This window comes from Watersipora subatra, chromosome 5 (assembly GCF_963576615.1).
Source record: "Watersipora subatra chromosome 5, tzWatSuba1.1, whole genome shotgun sequence".
Taxonomy (NCBI): Eukaryota; Metazoa; Bryozoa; class Gymnolaemata; order Cheilostomatida; family Watersiporidae; genus Watersipora; species Watersipora subatra.
In genome coordinates, this window is record NC_088712.1 from 33,337,067 (window position 1) to 33,356,884 (window position 19,818).

Here is a 19,818-nt window from a genome sequence, read left to right on the forward strand (position 1 = left end):
GTTATATTTCTATTATTTGATGAAATAAAACACACACATGTATGCTTGTAGCTTGTGAAGGAGTGTTTACTAAAACTGACTCGAATAATTGAGTTTAAAATGTTAGTACTGACTCACTACTGATAGGCTGAGATGGGCCATCAATATAATATATTGATATATTATATTGATGGCCACATAAGGCTGACATATTATGTCAGCCTACATCCGCTGATAGCTTATTCATTAGTAGTGTAGTAACTGTTTAAACATGAAGAAACTTAAGAGGATGAGGTCATGACCTATAGCAACTTTTTACACACTGTTTTGAAAGTTTAAAGTTCAGAAGCCAGGCACGATAACTTGACTGATTTGAAATTAGTGAGCTGGCTCTAGATTAGTGAGCTGGGTCTACTTTCAGTTTGCTACCAGAGCCCAAATCAATATGGCTGATTTAAGATCCATTGAAGAAGTAACAAATGAACTGATTGGCTTATATAAAGACATGGGAGGAAACGATTACATCGGGGAAGCAGTTACACAAGCTCAGCATGCATTGCAGACATATGAGTTGGCTAAGAATTCTGGGTATGGGCGAGAGGTGAGTTAGTAGCTAGCTAATAGAAGGCAGAAGGTGCTGAGCAGTGTTACAGCAGGGATACGCAGGGATACGGCGTATTCCTAAGAAGAAATTATGGGGGTACTCTCCGGAAAGCGTATCCCCTAGCATTAGTTTGCTCATATACTATTAAAATGCGATATAATTAGAGCTGCACAATGATCGCGTTAATTAAACGATTAACGCAACTAATACAAATAAACGATTAACTGAGTTGGGCCAATTAATCTTCAATTAAAATGCAACCGAGGTGATGATCTTGATGTGGTTCCTTTCCTTTGTACTGTTTAGTACCATACGTTATACTAACGTAGCAGGTTACTACCATTTAATTTACTAACAAATATTATGACAAGCAACATTTTCTTACCAATAATTTAAACCACAATTATTTTGCACTATGAAAACACAGTGAGTCGCTAACATTAAACTTGTTTATACAATACAATGCACAGGCGCCGTGCCGATCTATCTGTAAGCGGCCATGTTGTTAGTTGTTTGAACATGTTTCTATGTAATAGCAACAAAAGTGATTTCAGTATTATTTAATATCTTACAGTTTATTTTTGTTTATTTTTAAAAACTTCTTCAAGTAAATTATACATGTATTTTCATTTTTCAAAAAAATCAAAACCATATTTCAGCTACAGAATATTAGTAATATAAGATTGACACTTTATTGGAACATGAAAGCAGAAATATGTCTTCCACCCTAGGTAGCGCATTTCTGTAAGTTGTTGGAAGCGTAAACAAAAAAAGCGAAGTGCAGTATATGCCAGAAAGAATTTGCTTACCGCCACAGCACATCATCATTAAGATATATTTTAACTAATTCTCATCCTACCACGCAGAAATCATCACCAGCTGTCGCAGACAATAACTAATACTACTGACTACCGGCACTGCTGTCCCCTGTGAGCGGCTATTCTCTAAAGCTGGCAATATTGTATGTAAGAAGAGGGCATCTCTTTATTCAGATAATGTGAATAAACTGTGCTGCCTCAACTCTTGGCTGACTTAATTATAGATTTTCATAGACAGTTTTCATACTCACAATAGTTATTACATTTTAACTTGTGTACATTGTACATAATATGTACTACTGCTAAGAATTGTTTAAAATATAATTAATCTATATGTAGCTGTATTATTTGTTTTTGAATATGCAGGTTTTTGCTAGATTAATTCTAAGATTAATCGAAGATTAACTGGTTCAGATCAGTTATTAATCGCGATTAATTTTTTTAATCGTGCAGCTCTAGATATAATCGCTATGAAGTCAGCAAATATTCACATCTTTTTTTTAATATTTTAACCCGAGTGTCTCTTTAACCAAAAACAGTAAGCACTATCGGTAGAGGTGACACTACGTCCGCGCTGCTAATCATTGAGCAAGTTCCTCGCCTCAACGGATCAACTATGCTATTTTGTGAAAAGCATAAATTCCTTCAACTTTTCTTCAAGCAACGCAATCAATGGGCATCCTTGTCACCTGTCCAAAGAAATCATCAAATAGCTTAAGATTATTCCATGTGCAGGCATTTTTTTGGTCTTTAGTTAACCGAAGTAAACTTTCTCAGAAAACTTATCTAATTTAGGTTCTAAAGCAAATTGTTTCTTCATTATCATTCTTATTTGATTAATGATGAATAGTCATTGACTAATTGATAGTCACTTCAAAGTGAGTGAGAGTATGTGATGATTGATTTACCTTACTAACATTCTACATGTACATACTAACTATCTACCTTTTGCACTGGAAACTTATAAATCCCTTACTTATCATGACCTGAACTAGAAATGATAGCTGATCACAGCCCTGCCACTAAAAATGATGGAATTATGGGAAAGAAATGGTAGGATCATTTACCTTCATTTTGATGCCAACTTGAATCTCTCAGTTTATTTAAAGGTGTACCCCAAATAGCTCTCAAGTGAAAGGGGTAGCATTTTCACATCAGGTGCACAGGCTATTATGAAACCTCAATTAATCACAAAGCTTTTTCCAGAATATCTGATAAGGAGTTTATGTATATCACACAGCTCCAAATATTTAATATCGTGCAAGGCAATGCTTGTAATTTAATGTATTATGTATAACTGACCGACTCATTACCTAAACTATGCTAATACTACATCAAGCCTAAGCTTTATCTTAGATGGTTAGAAATGACGCAAGTCTGAGGCCATTAAATTTAAGTTTTAGACCCGCGGGTTTCTTAGCTATTTGGGGCACACCTTTAATGGGTGATATTATTGAGATTTAAGGTGATCTCTGTTTGCTAGGTTTCCTTTTGTGTCTATGTTAAAAGATGAGGCTGCATGCGCTTGCTTAAAAATTAAACCATTCTCATTTTTCCTGAGTATTTGATTTTCTTTTGAAAACTTGAAATTTCCCTTCTTATTTTTTTGTTGTACTGATTGTCTCTTCCAAGCTCATTTTATTTCCATTTTATCTGTGAAGTAAAGCACTCAAGATGAATTTACTATGTAATAAAATAATACCAATTATACCATTGCAAAATATTTGTTCTCTCACTGAAAAGTTGTGGAAATTAGGTATAAGACAAACTATCTTAAAAAAAGTTGTGCGGGAGAGTTCTCCCGCACCCCCTCTACCGAGAGGGCGCTCCAACGCCCCTCTCGGACTCTCCCCGCGCCGCTATGCGGCTTGGGCAGGCCGCTGGCCTGAGAGTTGTCTCATCTACCTGTCACCATAGAGTACCCCCATAACAACCCTTACACTTCAAACACTGGTGCTGAGTGTCTCAATGATGCGATGGAGTTAGGCTCTTACATAGGCTTTCTTATTATATGATTTAGAGACACTTTGTCAAGTTACCATTTTATTGACTAGAGTGGAACCAAACATGTTTAGTTTCAATTTTATTTTAATATTACAGTATATCAGTGCCATATAGTAGTACATAAATATAAGTAAATTTTATAGCTCAAGCATTATATCAGTTTCATATGGTACTTACATAGGGTATATATATATATTTATATATATATATATAGGTGAATTATATTGCTCAAATATTATATCAGTATTATATGGTACTTATATATATAAGTGAATTATATTGTTCAAAACAATGTAATTCGAAAAATAATTTTAAGGGCTTAATATATTTAATAATAGTATTACCAACTGTCAAGCTGGTTGCTTATTAGAAAATGCATGAGTCTATAAATTATTTGTTGTCAGGTGACCCTTGGTGCTTTCTTCCACGACATTGGACACCTTATTGGAGAGAAAAGAGGTCTGAAAAGGATGGTTACCGAAGGATGCATAATTGGAACCCACAAACATGATAAAGAAGGGCAGGCATACTTGGAGTCACTTGGTTTCAAGGGTCACACGTCTAATATTGTGGGAATGCATGTGCAAGCCAAACGATACCTAGTTACCGCAATACCAGGATACTGTAAGTCATATAAACGATACCTCGTTACCACAATACAAGAATACTGTAAGTCATATAAACGATACCTAGTTACCGCAATATCAGGATACTATAAGTCACATAAATAATACTAGTTACCGCAATACCAGAATACTGTAAGCCATATAGAGGATACCTCGTTACTGCAATACCAGGATAATGTAAGTCATATAAAACCTACAGGTCTGTCATCACCAAACAGCTCTACTGTGAGTGTCTATTGTAGAGATATCATTATTAAATATATCACTTCTTCAAATTTATCTTTTGAATAATTTTCAATTATAGTGTATATATATAACTACTATAGGATACTTATATAATACTTGAGGAATATAATTATCTTATATATATATATATATATATATATATATATATATATATATATATATATATATATAGGAAACGCATACACTGAGCGGCATAATCATGTCGCAGGTGTTGTGTATAGAAGTCTATGTGATGAGTATGGCCTTAATAAACCACAACACTGGTGGGAAGCTCCTGGTAAGGTCAATGAAAATGACCGCGCTAAGATCCTCTGGGACTTCTACATCCGAACTGACAAGCATGTCCTAGTAAACCAAAGGAGAACAAGAGGGCTACTATAATAGATATAGCAGTACCCAATGACTACAATATAGCCAGCAAAGAAAAAGAAAAGGTAGAGAAATATCTCCCTCTTGGAGAAGAGATTGAAAAATGCTGGAATGTAAGAACAACTGTAATCCCAGTAGTCATTGGGGCACTGGGCGCAATAACACCGGCGCATAAAATGTGGCTTGCCCAAATACCAACAACAATCAACTCAGGTGAGTTGCAGAAAAGTGCGCTATTGGGAACAGCTAAGATCTTGAGGCGAGTGCTCAAACTCCCAGGTCTCTGGTAGGAGACCCGAGTTAGAGCAGAATTTACCACCCATACGGGGTATTTGGGGTGAGAAAACAATTTTTTTTATATGCAGGACAGATAGCGCAGTTGGTAAGGTGTTGGGACAGTGATCATTTGGTCCTAGGTTCAAACCCCAACAACTGCACCCTTCTGGTGGTCCTTAGACAAGACCCTTGCTTGTATAACATAACGTCTACAACCTCTATGGTGAGTGCAATAACCAAGGCCATGCCGGCTCGGACGTCGCCCGGTCAAACAAGGTCCGCGCTGCCTGTAGCTGAACCAGGACAAGGCAGTGGAAAATGGGCTACTGGATCAAAACGGATGAAATGGACTCGGACTGATAACACGGGACCTCATGCAGTGCTACTTTATGAGTGAACCTCAAAAGTGGGGCTATATGGAAAGGATGCGCCAACTGTGGATAAACATGCGCCCTGAATCGCCACTAACCGCTAAGCAACTTGTAGCTCAGAGGAGGAACATAATCAAGCGGCACTTCATATCAGAACTTGAGGTAGATGAAATTAGGGAATAGTTCACCCAAGTAACCTCAACCAACGGGGAGTGTTTATCATCACACACCCTCACACATACATGATCTTGTGTTGACTCACAAGTTGAAGAAGACATGCACTTTGACCTTGACCCAAGGGTGAAGGAGCTTGCGGAAAATATCATCAACAATATGCCAGCTGCTAATGATTATGGAAGCAGGGTACCACTATGGAGAGTTAGCAGGACCATACCCAAGAAGCTGTTAGAAGAAATTAACTTCTGGAGTCACTGGAGAGCACTGGCGTCGATCTCAACTAAATCTAGCAGTGAGACTAATGCCTTAATCTACAGTATGGCAACCGTCGTCTTGGAGGAGATGGGTCAACTGCCACTGTCAACAAGGCTTCAAGCCATTCCTTCTTGGCAGCTGAGGCTACAAAATAAGATCAAGGGCTTGCGCAAGAAAGTTAGTAGACTCAGTGAAAAGTCTAACCAGTTTGGAGCGTCCAAAAAGGGAAGCCACAATAGAAGCTCTAGAATCTGCCAAACAGCAGCTAGTAGCACTCTCGGCACGACTGAAGCGGTACACCAAAGAGCGGGATAACAAAAGATTGAACAAACTGTTCATCAATAATCCATCTAAAGTGTATTCTCAGTTCAAAGGTGAACTGCGGAGGCCAATGTCAGATCCTCCCTGATCCAGCACCTCAAGGACATCTGGGAAAAAGAGACTACTCATAACACTACTGCAAATTGGCTGAAAGGCTTAAAGAGAGCCACCAACACACTGTGGCTCAGCAAGGACTCACCATCAGCGAAGTGGACATCAAGTGCAGAGTCCAGCAAATGAAGAACTGGGCAGCACCTGGCCATGACATGATTCAAGCCTTCTGGTTGAAGAAATTGACATCACTTCACACTAGAATGGCTAAGCCGATGGAATGCCTAATAGAAGAAGGGGACCATCCGGAATGGCTGACCAAAGGACGAACTGTACTTCTGATGAAAGATCCAAAGCAGGGGCCGATTCCCAAGAACTATCGACCAATAACGTGCTTGCCCACCACCTGGAAACTGCTCTCAGGAATAGTTGCAGACAAGCTGGAAGAGCGCATGAGTCACTATATGACCAGTGCTCAGAAAGGAGTTGGGCGCAACACCCGAGGAGCCAAACATCAGTTACTGGTGGATCAGACAATCTGTCAAGACAGCAGGAGAAGGTATACCAATCTTGCCATGGCTTGGATCGACTACAAAAAGGCCTATGACTCAATTCCCCATAGTTGGATACTTGAGTGTCTCAGTATGTACAATGTTCACCCTGCTCTTGTGGCATTCATCAAGATGTCAATGACCAAATGGAAGACGGAACTGGAGGCTAATGGCAAAAAGCTGGCGAGTGTAAAAATTAAGCGAGGCATCTATCAAGGTGACTCCTTATCACCACTGCTCTTCTGCATATGCCTAAACCCTCTAAGCAATATGCTGGAGAAGACTCACTATGGGTACCAGTTTAAAAGTGGCACCAAGATAAGCCACCTCTTCTACATGGATGACATCAAGCTGTACGCTAACAAAGAAAGGGACATTGATTCGCTAATACACCTCACTCAGGTATACAGCAAGGACATCGGAATGACCTTCGGTATTGAGAAATGTGGAAGGCTAATTCTTAAGAAAAACCATTATATGCTCACAGATGGCCTAAGAATGCCAAATGGTACCATCAAAGATATAGAAGAAGGGTACAAGTACTTGGGGATTATGCAAAGCAACATCAACCACGAAGCCGAGGTACGTCACAAAGCCATTACTGAATAAAAGAAACGCCTTCGGCAGGTCCTACGGAGCCAGCTCAATGCCAAGAATCAAGTCATGGCAATAAATACCTACGCACTGCCAGTAATAAGATATCCAGCAGGCATAATAAAGTGGACTGAGGAAGCCATCAAAGAAACAGTTATAGCAACTCGTAAAATGCTGACCATGCATAGAGCACTCCACCCAAAATCTGATACTACTAAATTGTATCTTGATAGGAAAGATGGCGGTAGGGGACTCAAAAGTGTACAGCAGACAGTGAAGGAGGAAGAGCAAAGCATCAAAGCCTATGCAGCCTCTATGGCCACTTCAGATAAGTTGCTAGCTGAATTTCAATCGGCTGCTCTTACAATGGACCTTCGCCCTGATGATGAGGAAATTGACTGGTACACGAAACCTCTTCATGGTGCTTACCACCGACAAATATCTAAGGTTGGAAATCTTCACCAGACATATATGTGGCTGAACAGAGGAAACCTAACGGCCAATACAGAGTCGCTAATCATGGCAGCCCAGGAGCAAGTGCTCCCAACAAGGCAACTCCAAACAGAAATCTATCACACTAGAGACGATCCTAAATGCAGACTGTGCAAAGATGCACCTGAGACCATCCAACACATCATCAGTGGATGCAAGCAGCTAGCAGGAAATGCATACACTGAGCGGCATAATCATGTCCCAGGTGTTATGTATAGAAGTCTATGTGACGAGTATGGCCTTAATAAACCACAACACTGGTGGGAAACTCCTGGTAAGGTCAATGAAAATGATCGCACTAAGATCCTCTGGGACTTCTACATCCCGACTGACAAGCATGTCCTAGCAAACCAACCAGATATAGTGGTGGTGGACAAGGAGAACAAGAGAGCTACTATAATAGATATAGCAGTACCCAATGACTACAGTCTAGAGAGCAAAGAAAAATAAAAGGTACAGAAATATCTCCCTCTTGGAGAAGAGATTGAAAAATGCTGGGATGTAAGAACAACTGTAATCCCAGTAGTCATTGGGGCACTGGGCGCAATAACACCGGCGCATAAAATGTGGCTTGCCCAAATACCAACAGTAGTCAACTCAGGTGAGTTGCAGAAAAGTGCGCTACTGGGAACAGCTAAGATCTTGAGGCGAGTGCTCAAACTCCCAGGTCTCTGGTAGGAGACCCGAGTTAGAGCAAAAACTACCACCCATACGGGTTAATCGGGGTGAGGAATCAATTTTTATAAGTAGTATATGAGACTGGATGAATACTTGAGCAATGTAGTGATTTATCTTATTTAGACTTGCTACTAGTACACTATACCAACTAGTACGCTGGCAGTCTGGTGCTCCTTGAAAGATCACCGTGTGTAATAACTATCTGTACAATTATTGCTAAATATGGAACTGTGGTTGAGTGGTGGAGAGGGTAGCATGCTTGACTGAGCATCCACACATTGGGGTTTGATTTTTATGCCTTGCAATCCTTTTTTCCTAACACTCTCTGAGTTATTATAGTAAAAAATATAGTAAAGAATATAGTAAAGATTATAGTACAGATTATAGTAAGGACTATAGTAAAGACTATAGTAAAAACTATAGTAAAGACTATAGTAAAGACTATAGTAAAGACTATAGTAAAAATTATAGTAAAGATTATAGTAACGACTATAGTGAAGATTATAGTAAAGACTATAGTAAAAACTGTAGTAAAGACTATAGTAAAGACTATAGTAAAGACTATAGTAAAGACTATAGTAAAGACTATAGTAAAGACTATAGTAAAAATTATAGTAAAGATTATAGTAAAGACTATAGTAAAGATTATAGTAAAGATTATAGTAAAGACTATAGTAAAGGCTATAGTAAAGACTATAGTAAAGACTATAGTAAAGACTATAGTAAAGACTATAGTAAAGACTATAGTAAAGACTATAGTAAAGACTATAGTAAAGACTATAGTAAAAATTATAGTAAATATTATAGTAAAGATTATAGTAAAGATTATAGTAAAGATTATAGTAAATATTGTAGAAAAGATTATAAAAAATATTACAGTAAAAATTTTAGTAAAATTATAGAAAATATATGTCCAGTAGCAAGATTTAAACACCTCGAGTGAAATTTTTAATCTTTGGCATAATTGATGCAAATATGTGTCAATTCGGTTTTTCTACCAATGTCATCAGTTTTTTATATATAGGATAGTGGTTGTGGTTGACAGATGATAAGTTATCGGCAGCGAGTAAGATGACGTTGGTACACCAAGGAGGGCCCATGAGCCAAGAGGAAGTTGCCGCATTTGACAAGCACACCCTCAAGGAGGTAGTACTGGAGATGAGGCTGTGGGATGAGAAGGCCAAAGACCCAACCAAATATAGCACAGCCGAGGAGGTACAAGCTGGACTGCAGGAAATATCAAACCTGTTGTCCGCGCGACAGTCTGCCTAGCAAACGGGTTGACTTTTGAAGGTCTGCGTAATGGACTGTGAAACAGCAATGGTAGTAAATGTATTGACATTCTTGTAATACTTTATATTATCAGTGACTGATCCCTACTGACAGGTTCTTTTCCCGATATTACCGAAGGAAGAGACAGATTATCATTGCTGGATGAGCATTTATCTCAATTAAATGTTTACTAATTTTGTTATCAATAGTATTTTATAGGCATAACTAGATCAGTTCAAAAAAAGCAGAGGTAACTGATCAAGAGTATAAACAGCAGTAAAGCAGTGGTTACTTTTATATAAACGATATGATAAGAATCACCAAAGTGTCTCAACATTGCTAATTTTTGGTAAAAGTGTAAAATACCATCAAAAGATTACAAATTACCACAGCATGGGATGCGGTTATGTCTATGACTTACTAGTACTAGCTGTATAGTTATGTCTATGACTTACTAGTACTAGCTGTATAGTTATGTTTTTGACTTACTAATACTAGCTGTACAGTTATTCTATGACTTACTAATACTAGCTGTATGGTTATGTCTCTGACTTACTAGTACTAGCTGTATAGTTATGTCTCTGACTTACTAATACTAGCTGTATGGTTATGTCTATGACTTACTAATACTAGCTGTATGGTTATGTCTCTGACTTACTAGTACTAGCTGTATAGTTCTGTCTATGACTTACTAATGCTGGCTGTATAGTTATGTTTTTGACTTACTAATACTAGCTGTATGCATGGTTATGTCTATGACTTACTAGGACTAACTGTACAATTATGTCTCTTATTTACTAGTACTAGCTGTATAGTTATGTCAATGCTGCTAGCAACACACCAAACAGTTCCTGGCAAGAGTTATAGATGTTCCACGGGCCAGTTACAAGATCGATTGACCTCAATCGATCAAATGTCTTTTGTAACATGATCAGTACATTATAGGGCATATTATCTTCCTATCTATATGATATGAATTTGCTTGTCGTATGGAAAAAAGCTGACATTTGGTAACACATTGTTTTATTGTTGGGGTCGCACCATTCCTCGCCGTTTAAGTTCATTAGTCATGCTACTCATTACTCAAAGACTCAAAACACGAGTGTCAGACATTGGGACTAGTTCTTTTGTTAGTAACCCATAGTTCCTCAGGTGTTATTTTACTTGTTTCGATAATACGACAGCTTCATTCACAAATATATCATCTACATGATAGTTGGTAACACTGTCTATTTTCTTGTCTACCACCAGAGCGGTATGTAATGTTAGTGACATAGATTTATGGGCCACATTCAGCCCAAGTCCCATACGATTCATAACATACAACTTAACTTTGTATCCCAGGGCTTGAAACCTCTGGAGACTCTCATGTATATACAATTGTAGGCTTTCTTTTAAGTTCAGCATACACTTTACATGCATTGCCGCCTAGCCTCCGCCTACTTCTTAGCTTATCTTCACACAGAGCCACATCATAAACACATATATCACTATTCCATCTAATACAGCCCCGCAGTTCGCTCTACTACTGGTCTTACTTTTCTTAGCTAATTCGGTTGTCGGGCCATCAATGGTATAATGCCAGTAACAGCTTATTCGGTTGTCGGGCCATCAATGGTATAATGCCAGTAACAGCTAATTCGGTTGTCGGGCCATCAATGGTATAATGCCAGTAACAGCTTATTCGGTTGTCGGGCCATCAATGGTATAATGCCAGTAACAGCTTATTCGGTTGTCGGGCCATCAATGGTATAATGCCAGTAACAGCTAATTCGGTTGTCGGGCCATCAATGGTATAATGCCAGTAACAGCTTATTCGGTTGTCGGGCCATCAATGGTATAATGCCAGTAACAGCTTATTCGGTTGTCGGGCCATCAATGGTATAATGCCAGTAACAGCTTATACAGTTGTCGGGCCATCAATGGTATAATGCCAGTAACAGCTTATACAGTTGTCGGGCCATCAATGGTATAATGCCAGTAACAGCTTATACAGTTGTCGGGCCATCAATGGTATAATGCCATGGTATAATGGGAGTGGTAGTGCACTCTTGTAATCCAACTACTTGGAAGCTAGGTTTGGTGGTATAATGTCTCTCATTATTCTATAATTGCATTATTATTTCACTGTTCTACCTTTTGGTCATATTCTTCATGATTGCCGCTAGTTGAATATTCTTCGCGTGGATTTTTTAATACAGGCTTTTTATCATTCTTGTGTGAACTAATTGAATTAATGCTGGTTTAGATACTAGTGCTTATTCAGTAAAGTAAATTCAAAGTTTTTGTTATGTTACATAAGCATCAGAAAAGTCTATCATATCGAGCATGTTGCTGTCAAGTCTCTCTCACGCCATCATTAGCCACTAATTCTGTTTAGAAGGTGAGAACTCCATACAGTATTCCAGTTAGCAATATTACATTTTATTGCAGATCATATCCACTACATAGGTATTTGTTGCTTTGTGAGCATAGGTAGTGAATTACAACAATCAAAAAGTTCGTATGTCGAGGTATGACCATACACAAGTAACAAGATCTATATATGTTTTTCTCAAAGTATGTCCGTGTGTTGTATGTTTGTCTGCATTCCGGCTATAGCTATTATTAGAATAACTTCGGCTGAACAACAATGCTGATGCAATGCCATGGAATACCCTCATTAGAAGCCTATCAGTTTATTGGAATTTTCCATTGGCAATGTTCCAGGCTACTAGCTTGAAAGTTACATTTGTTCGACAAAGTTTTAAAACTTTCACAGTTGTTTTCATTTTTCTTTTAATTTATTTCAACTACACGACACACTTCTCCCGTGGTATGTAGTTTGAAAGTTATAGAATGGTAAATGTTGTTATATGTTAAATACAAATCAATTTTTTGTCCAGACTTTTTTTATTACCCGAGCAACGCCGGGTAGCACTGCTAGTTGTAAAATAAGAGTAAAATTAATGCGGTCAAACAGCATTAAAACATCTGCAGTACCCATACAGTCGATAGAGTTACAACCTTGTGACTCTTCTCTTCTACAGATGTCTAGCCTGCAGGGATCGCTGAACATATTATGGAAATGTTTAATTTTCCATAAACATAACTATTTCCATAATTTTACGGAAATGAATATGGAAATATTATTTTAGAAATATGGAAATGGAAATAATATGAAAATGAATTATGGAAATAATATAGAAATTAATTATGGAATTGGTATGGAAATTAAAATAATATGGAAATGAATAATGAAAATGGAAATGAATTATGGAAATGGAAATCGTGACATACCCGCAATCCCTGGTACACACGTATGCGGATAACTGGGATATCTTCAATATGTTTTAAAACACAATTTTATTGTTTGTTCACACTGGATTACAGTGTATTACTTGTCACGTTAATAACTATTTGATGTCCTGATCCAGTAGTTACTACTGTTTTGTTAACTTTTATGTTGCATACATTTATATAGTTTAGCCATCCTGTATTTCTAGTCAGTTTGTTTGCATCAGTGGAATACGCATCAAGGCAGTGTGTACTCAGCTGTACTCAGTGTGGACTTTGTCTTTATACAATTTTGCAATTTGGTGTTTTCAACTTTTTAAACAGTTTTCTATTTATTGCATATTATGTTTCATTGAGAGATGCTATGTAAACATAAGTAATATATTACTTTTACATACAACATACAATGATAATACTTTCTCATAACTCTAAGCTTTAGTTTGTATGAAGTCATAAAACTTTTATGTAGCCAGGCTAATACCTGCTATTCAAGTCCATGAAGTTTAAATAAGATAACTGTTTTTAGCTAGGCTGATAATCGCTGCCAAGTCAGGGCGTAACATGTATTTGTTAGAAATTAACTGTTTTGTAGCCAAGCTAATACTTGCTGTAAAGTCAGGTTCCAATGTGGAGTTAGATAAAAATATAACTACAGTGCACCCTCGAGATACGATATTGATCCGTTCCAAGGCTGGCCACGTATGGTGAAAAAATCCTATGTTCGGGTATAGAAACCATTGTAATTGTACAATGAAAATAAAAAATGGTAAAAATTGTCCAAAATTTTATAAAAATGCGGTACATATTAAAAATTAGTAACAAAATAGTATGTTAACTTTAGTAACTATAGTTACCTACAGTAGCTGTATTGTAATAAGTGCACCTAGTGATTATAATCTGCAATGCATGTACTGTAAAATGGTAGTCTGTGTACCAAATGCAGATCGTACGGTAACAAGTTCTTACCTTCAAAAGGTACGCATAACATAAACTTTGAATTCACTTCAAATGAATTTAGCTTTCCAAACTCACCCTTAAAACTAAGTTTTAGTATGTATTTGTAACTATTTTAATGAATTTCAACTTTTTATCACAAAATTTTATCCTTCATAAGGTTCTGTCTTCACTTTCATTATAAAATTTAGCGGGTCTGGTTGAAACCTTTTTCAATCAGAATTCGGTCAGAAAGGCCGAGCGATGCAGTTATCGAAAGTGGCCTCTCACACACCTGACCATTTCATGGCAAAAAGAAAAATGAAATTTTATTTACTACTAGCTGCCTTAGACGTCTACAGGAACAGATTCACCTGCAGAATAAGGTTTATTGAGAGTTGTCTTTCATACCCTAAAACAAATCCAAATATGCAGTCTACTGAAATTGTTGTCCTGATCAGAGAATGCATGCACATTGCACATATACATGTCAATGTTGGGGAGAACAACGGAAATCTGCAATGTGTCTTACAGCTAGATGCGTGTAAAATCTAGTAAATATTCTAGATTCATGTGTCTAGATTCATGCATCCGTTCACCCTCGTCTATATTTGCAGTTGACAATCGCGCACTTCTGCCGCTGATCTCCCACCTCGGCTGACCAGTCTTCACCCGCCGAGCAGTTGAAAATCGCATTCTTGCACTCGCCTTGCAATCAATCGCTTCGCACTGGCAATCAATCGCCTTGCAATCAATCAGCTCGCACCCGTCTCGCAATCAGTCGCCTTGCACTCCTCGCAATCAATCACCTCGCAATCAATCGCCTTGCAATCACCTCCCACTCGCCTCGCAACCAATCGCCTCGCAACCAATCGCCTCGCACTCGCAATCAGTCGCCTCGCAATCAATCACCTCGCACTCGCCTTGCAATCAATCACCTTGCACTCGCAACCAATCGCCTTGCAATCAATCGCCTAGCACTCTTCTCGCAATCAATCACCTCACACTCGCCTCGCAATCATCTCCCACTCGCCTCGCAATCAATCGCCCCGCACTCGCCTTGCAACCAATCACATCGCACTCGCCTTGCAATCAATCATCTCGCACTCGCAACCAATCGTCTCGCGACCAATCGCTTTGCAATCAGTCGCCCCGCACTCACCAACTCATCCGGAAAGCCACGCCTGGAGACTCTCACTGTACTCGGGGCGAAAAAGGGCTCCCGCGCATCCCCGAGTGACGCCACGGCCCTGAGCCTAGCTGTGCTACCCGGCGTTGCCCGGGTAGTAAAAAAGTCTTTGCACAGAAAATTGATTTGTATTTAACATATAACAACACTTGCCAATCTAATTTTCAGACTACATATCATGAGAAAAGTGTTTTGTGTAGTTGAAATAAAGAGAAAATAAAAACAACTGTAAAGTTTATCAAACTTTGTCAAACAACTGTAACTTTCAAACTTCATATCATGAGAAAAATGTTCCGTGCAGGGCAAATAAATTTTAAGATAAGACGACTATAAAATGGTTTAGATGTAACAGTGAAATAATTAGCAAGTAATAGCTAAATTGAGTCTGTTTTGCTACGATTACAATATGAGATGATTCGGTAATGATACAATTAATACGAACGGAGAAAGCAAAAGAAAATTCGTGAATATGATGAATTAATAATAACAATTCTTGCATAGAAGTGTGTGTATAAAAAAGTTACAGTTTCACCAACAGCTATCCATCAAAACTTTGAATACGACGATACGGGTACGACGATATGTTATGTAAACATACAATATTGTAGTGTCTTTGTCTGATCGGAGGTGAGAGAATCTAGATGCTATTCCTGCTCGAGATAACACAATTGCGTGAAAAGTAGTTACCTTAACAGCGATTTAGCTATTGAACCCATAGATATAGTAAACCCTAAATATGCGAATAATCTAAACAAGTGAGGCCTATACATAATTAGCATGACGCAACGTCATTGTGTTGTGTAAAGTGAATCAGCTGATCTATGAACTCCTATTGACTTAGCACTAAAAACCTGCACAATTATTCCTTAGTTTGTGCATCTAAGACTGCATATTTTATTGATAATATATAAAACTGACTTTGAATAAGAAAGGCAAGAATCTTAGACACATGGTAATGGATAATACCAATGATTTAGAAGCTTCTATATCATTGACAATACAAAGAGTGACCAAATAGAAATTAAACTAATAACAAACTAATGAATCAAATGAGATTTAGAAGCAGTTACGCTGGACCACTGTATTAAACACCCATTAGACATGACTGAAAATAACTAGACGAGATAGCTTTTGTCTAAGGTTGGTTGAACTAGATTTCTGCTTTGAAGCGGCATAGCGTATTCTGATTTTAATATAGCGATTTACTATAGTTTTGAGTAGATTGGTGGCATGCACTGTGCGTGAGACAATAATTCTCCTAGACATCCATCCACCGATGTAAGCTCTAGATTGTTAAGTTTATTGTCCTTTTTCAGTATTGTGATCAAATTATTTTGAATCCTATTCCTCTGCTCTAATCGACAGACTCTCTGCTGTAGAGTTTTGATTCTTTTTTTAATATTGAGATACGTGTGACAGCAGGCTGTTTAGGTCTACCACCGCGTCGGCAGCTCATTGTCGAGGCTGTAGGTGTGTCCTGATTGCTAGAAGCTGCAGGTTGCTCATCATCATGGATAGTAGTATCACCAGGTGTAGTATTTTCAGGGTCAGGTATTATGGTACTGGCTGCTGTCTGAGATGTTCTTACATGTTTCGGCAGGCTTTCTGTTCCTTTGGTTTGTGTCTGTATTTTCAAAGCTTTGGCTGAAGGTAGGTTGGATAAACTGTACATATTGTAGGCATTGCGTCAAATTTTAGCATTGGTTTTCTTCCAATACCTGGTGGAATCTTGTAGTAGTCTTTCTCAACATGTTCACTGCATAATACAGAGCTTTATGTTGGAGCCCAATCCTGTCTTTGCACCGCCTTCATCCAAGCATTACGGGTTTCAGCTCGTTTCTCGCTTGGAAAGCGATGAAACGCCTGATCTGGGAATTTCTCAAGATTGTTTGAACATCCATAGGCACAGCACCAGCTGCGGCTTGACTTTTTCTTAGCCTAAACATTAATAATACATACATGTAGTAGAATGAATATCATTACATTACTTGGAATGAGACAAAAAAGGCATTTGATCAATCATGCCAAGCTAGATTACAACCTTATCAGCTGAGGGACAAGTTTGTAATATGTGTTGTTGTAATCAGTCTAGACACTCTTTCTCTTGATAGTCCCAAGCATTCATTCACTTCATAATAATCATAAAAAGGTATGTTCGTTGTTATGAGACCATGATAAGACAAGTAATTTCAGTTGAGTTGGTAGTTGGTTTGTTTCCAGCCGTTTCTTACAACGTAAACCAATGATATAGTACACGTGCAAAGGTTAGGTTTACCAAGTATTTAAAACTTGTATTGTGGGTTCACGTACCTGGGATGTTGTAGTCTCCTCTGATGACATTTCACCAAGAATTTTGTTTTGCTGTAACGTTTATGACTTAAAAACTAGTTGGACAAGCATGCTTTCACTACTAAAGTCATTGCTCAGCTGAAGGCTCTGTTACAAAGATGCACATCACTTCGACGTGACGCTGTGAAAACAACAGCCAATTAAAGGCCTCACTTTTGCTCCATTGTAATGATAGCTATTAGCCAATCTAGGGTTCACTATATCTCTGATTGGCCATGATTAAATGGGTAAATGTTGGCCTTCATCAGTAAATTGTGTTTACTTTCCCTTTAAGAAAAGCCAGAAATAAAGGTTCACAAAAACGGCATCGTGTTTCATAGAGTTAATAAAATTTGATCGCCAAATTCTAATATCGAGAGAGTCTATTGTCGATATCGTTTTGCCGAAAACAAATTAGCCTTAAAACGGCGCGGACAAAAAACATCGCGTGTCATGAAGCTAAAAGAAAGCCATCGAGTTGAAATTATTACGTCATTTTTGTGTGAAAACGGTAAACGATGAATAGGTTATGTATAGAGGCGTGTACAAACCGGAGATTTCCGTTAATGCGCCATAGATACCTAGTAGCGGCTAATAGTCCAAAAAGTATGGTACTCTATAAGGCAGACAGATACACAAATACACAGACAACGATTGCCGTTTATATAGTAGATTATACAGGACGTACATACCTTTAGAGTAACGTGACTTTAGCTGGTACTTGTAGCAAATAAAGCAGAGAGGAAGCAAAAATTTATCAATGCTAATTATGTTGCTGTACACTTAAAGATTAATTTAATATGGAAATGGAATTTTTAGCAGGCTAAAGAAAGTTGTCTAGTCCTGTCCAATTTTTCTTCTGGTTAAAAGAAAAAAATGCTGGTGCAATGCAGAAAACTGCTAGCTAGCTAACGCTTGTAGAAGGATCCAGAAAAGGTGCTACAGTGATTTTTTCTGTATGAAATTTGCACAAGAATCAATGTAACCATACGTACAAAATTTGTACATATTTTTTCCCTGGATGACAGGGATTTAACAAGTTTCAGAAAGTAATGTTAATGCGTCAACTATCTTGAGTAGCTAGTTATATGAGTGACATACATACGAAGAATTGTATTCACGTAGGAGATAACTAGCCTATCTGCAAAGACATGGTTAAACAAGAAAAGAAAACATAAAATCAAAAGGAAACAAATAAAATGAATAAAATATGAAAAACATGCCACATAAGAGATCAATAATATGTATTATACATGCATTGTTTTAATGTACCAGTCCACAGTCCACAGTCTACAGTCCACAGTCCACATCAGTAAATTAAACCTTTGAAATATTTCTGACGATGTGGGGTTTTTTGTATCTTCTACTTTCTCGCCCTTACTAAATGGTTGCTCCTTTTGAATGCTGATCGCGTGCATGGCCTTCTAACTCCTAATCTTCAGTCGTAAGTTCCTTCGTGTGCTTGTTTTAATGGAGTTCTTGTTTTAATAATAATAATTGCAAATGCTGATTGGTTGCGATCATATTCCTTGACAATGTTAATAATACGGGTGCCGTCTTCTTATTTACGACATCCACCTTTGTTGACATAGAAATCATTTTTCCTTCGTTTTGTAACGTTTGTATAGGTCTCAGATTCCTTAGCTAACGAATTAAATGTAGATACTCATAGTTATATACGTATGCTGACTTGAAGGTTGACTTGTAACAAAATTCACATTACAGTTATTTGATATCAAAAGATTCACTATGTTTTACTCTGTTGTGTTGTAGGTGCAAAATATGTGGGCATGTGATTACAAGCTCTTAAAAGCTCCAAAACGAACAGTTAATCGCAGCCACACAGGACCGCCGTAGTTTGGATTCTCTTTCCAAAACGTCTCAAATGTGACGTAGCTGTGGTAGAAGGTTTCTGTTTACACTTTCATGCAACCTTATTCATCGAAATATTTTTACAAATATACTTCACGTATTCACAGTTATTAAATTACACGAAAACAGACCCTAATTCTTGCTAAGGTGCTTTTAGTTATTTACCCTTAATAAAACCTTCAAAACAAATGGCTTTTAGCATTTATAGTATTTGACATAGTGAACTATTTAATGTATTTTATCATTTAGGTATAAGAGAAATATTTATTAATGAAAAATGTGTATAAAGGTAGGTTTACTTGTAGAAATAAACGTAACTACAAAGCCTTTGTTCTACAAATATTTTCTGATGTAGTGGAGGACGGCCCAGTATTTATTGTATACCAATCACGGCTACATTTTAATGATCATGTGTTCTCATTTTTATTTTTTCAAAATTAAATCATCAATCAAAGCGAACGGATTTATTATTTGTTTATTATAATGCCGCTCCAACCAATATGATTTTTTGTTCCGACCCGCCAACTCTCACTCAT

At 37.7% G+C, this 19,818-nt stretch overlaps 1 protein-coding gene across 1 annotated transcript in view; it reads left to right on the forward strand.

Moving 5' to 3' along the window:
* LOC137397291 (2-amino-1-hydroxyethylphosphonate dioxygenase (glycine-forming)-like) overlaps positions 1–9,993 on the forward strand; it is a 28,627-nt gene extending 18,634 nt beyond the window's left edge. Inside the window, exons 4-6 of the mRNA XM_068083580.1 lie at positions 439–580; positions 3,810–4,029; positions 9,458–9,993. Coding sequence (XP_067939681.1) covers positions 439–580; positions 3,810–4,029; positions 9,458–9,684 — 589 coding nt within the window. The 3' untranslated portion in view covers positions 9,685–9,993. The remainder of the gene's footprint in view (positions 1–438; positions 581–3,809; positions 4,030–9,457) is intronic.
* The last annotated feature ends 9,825 nt before the right edge of the window (positions 9,994–19,818 follow it).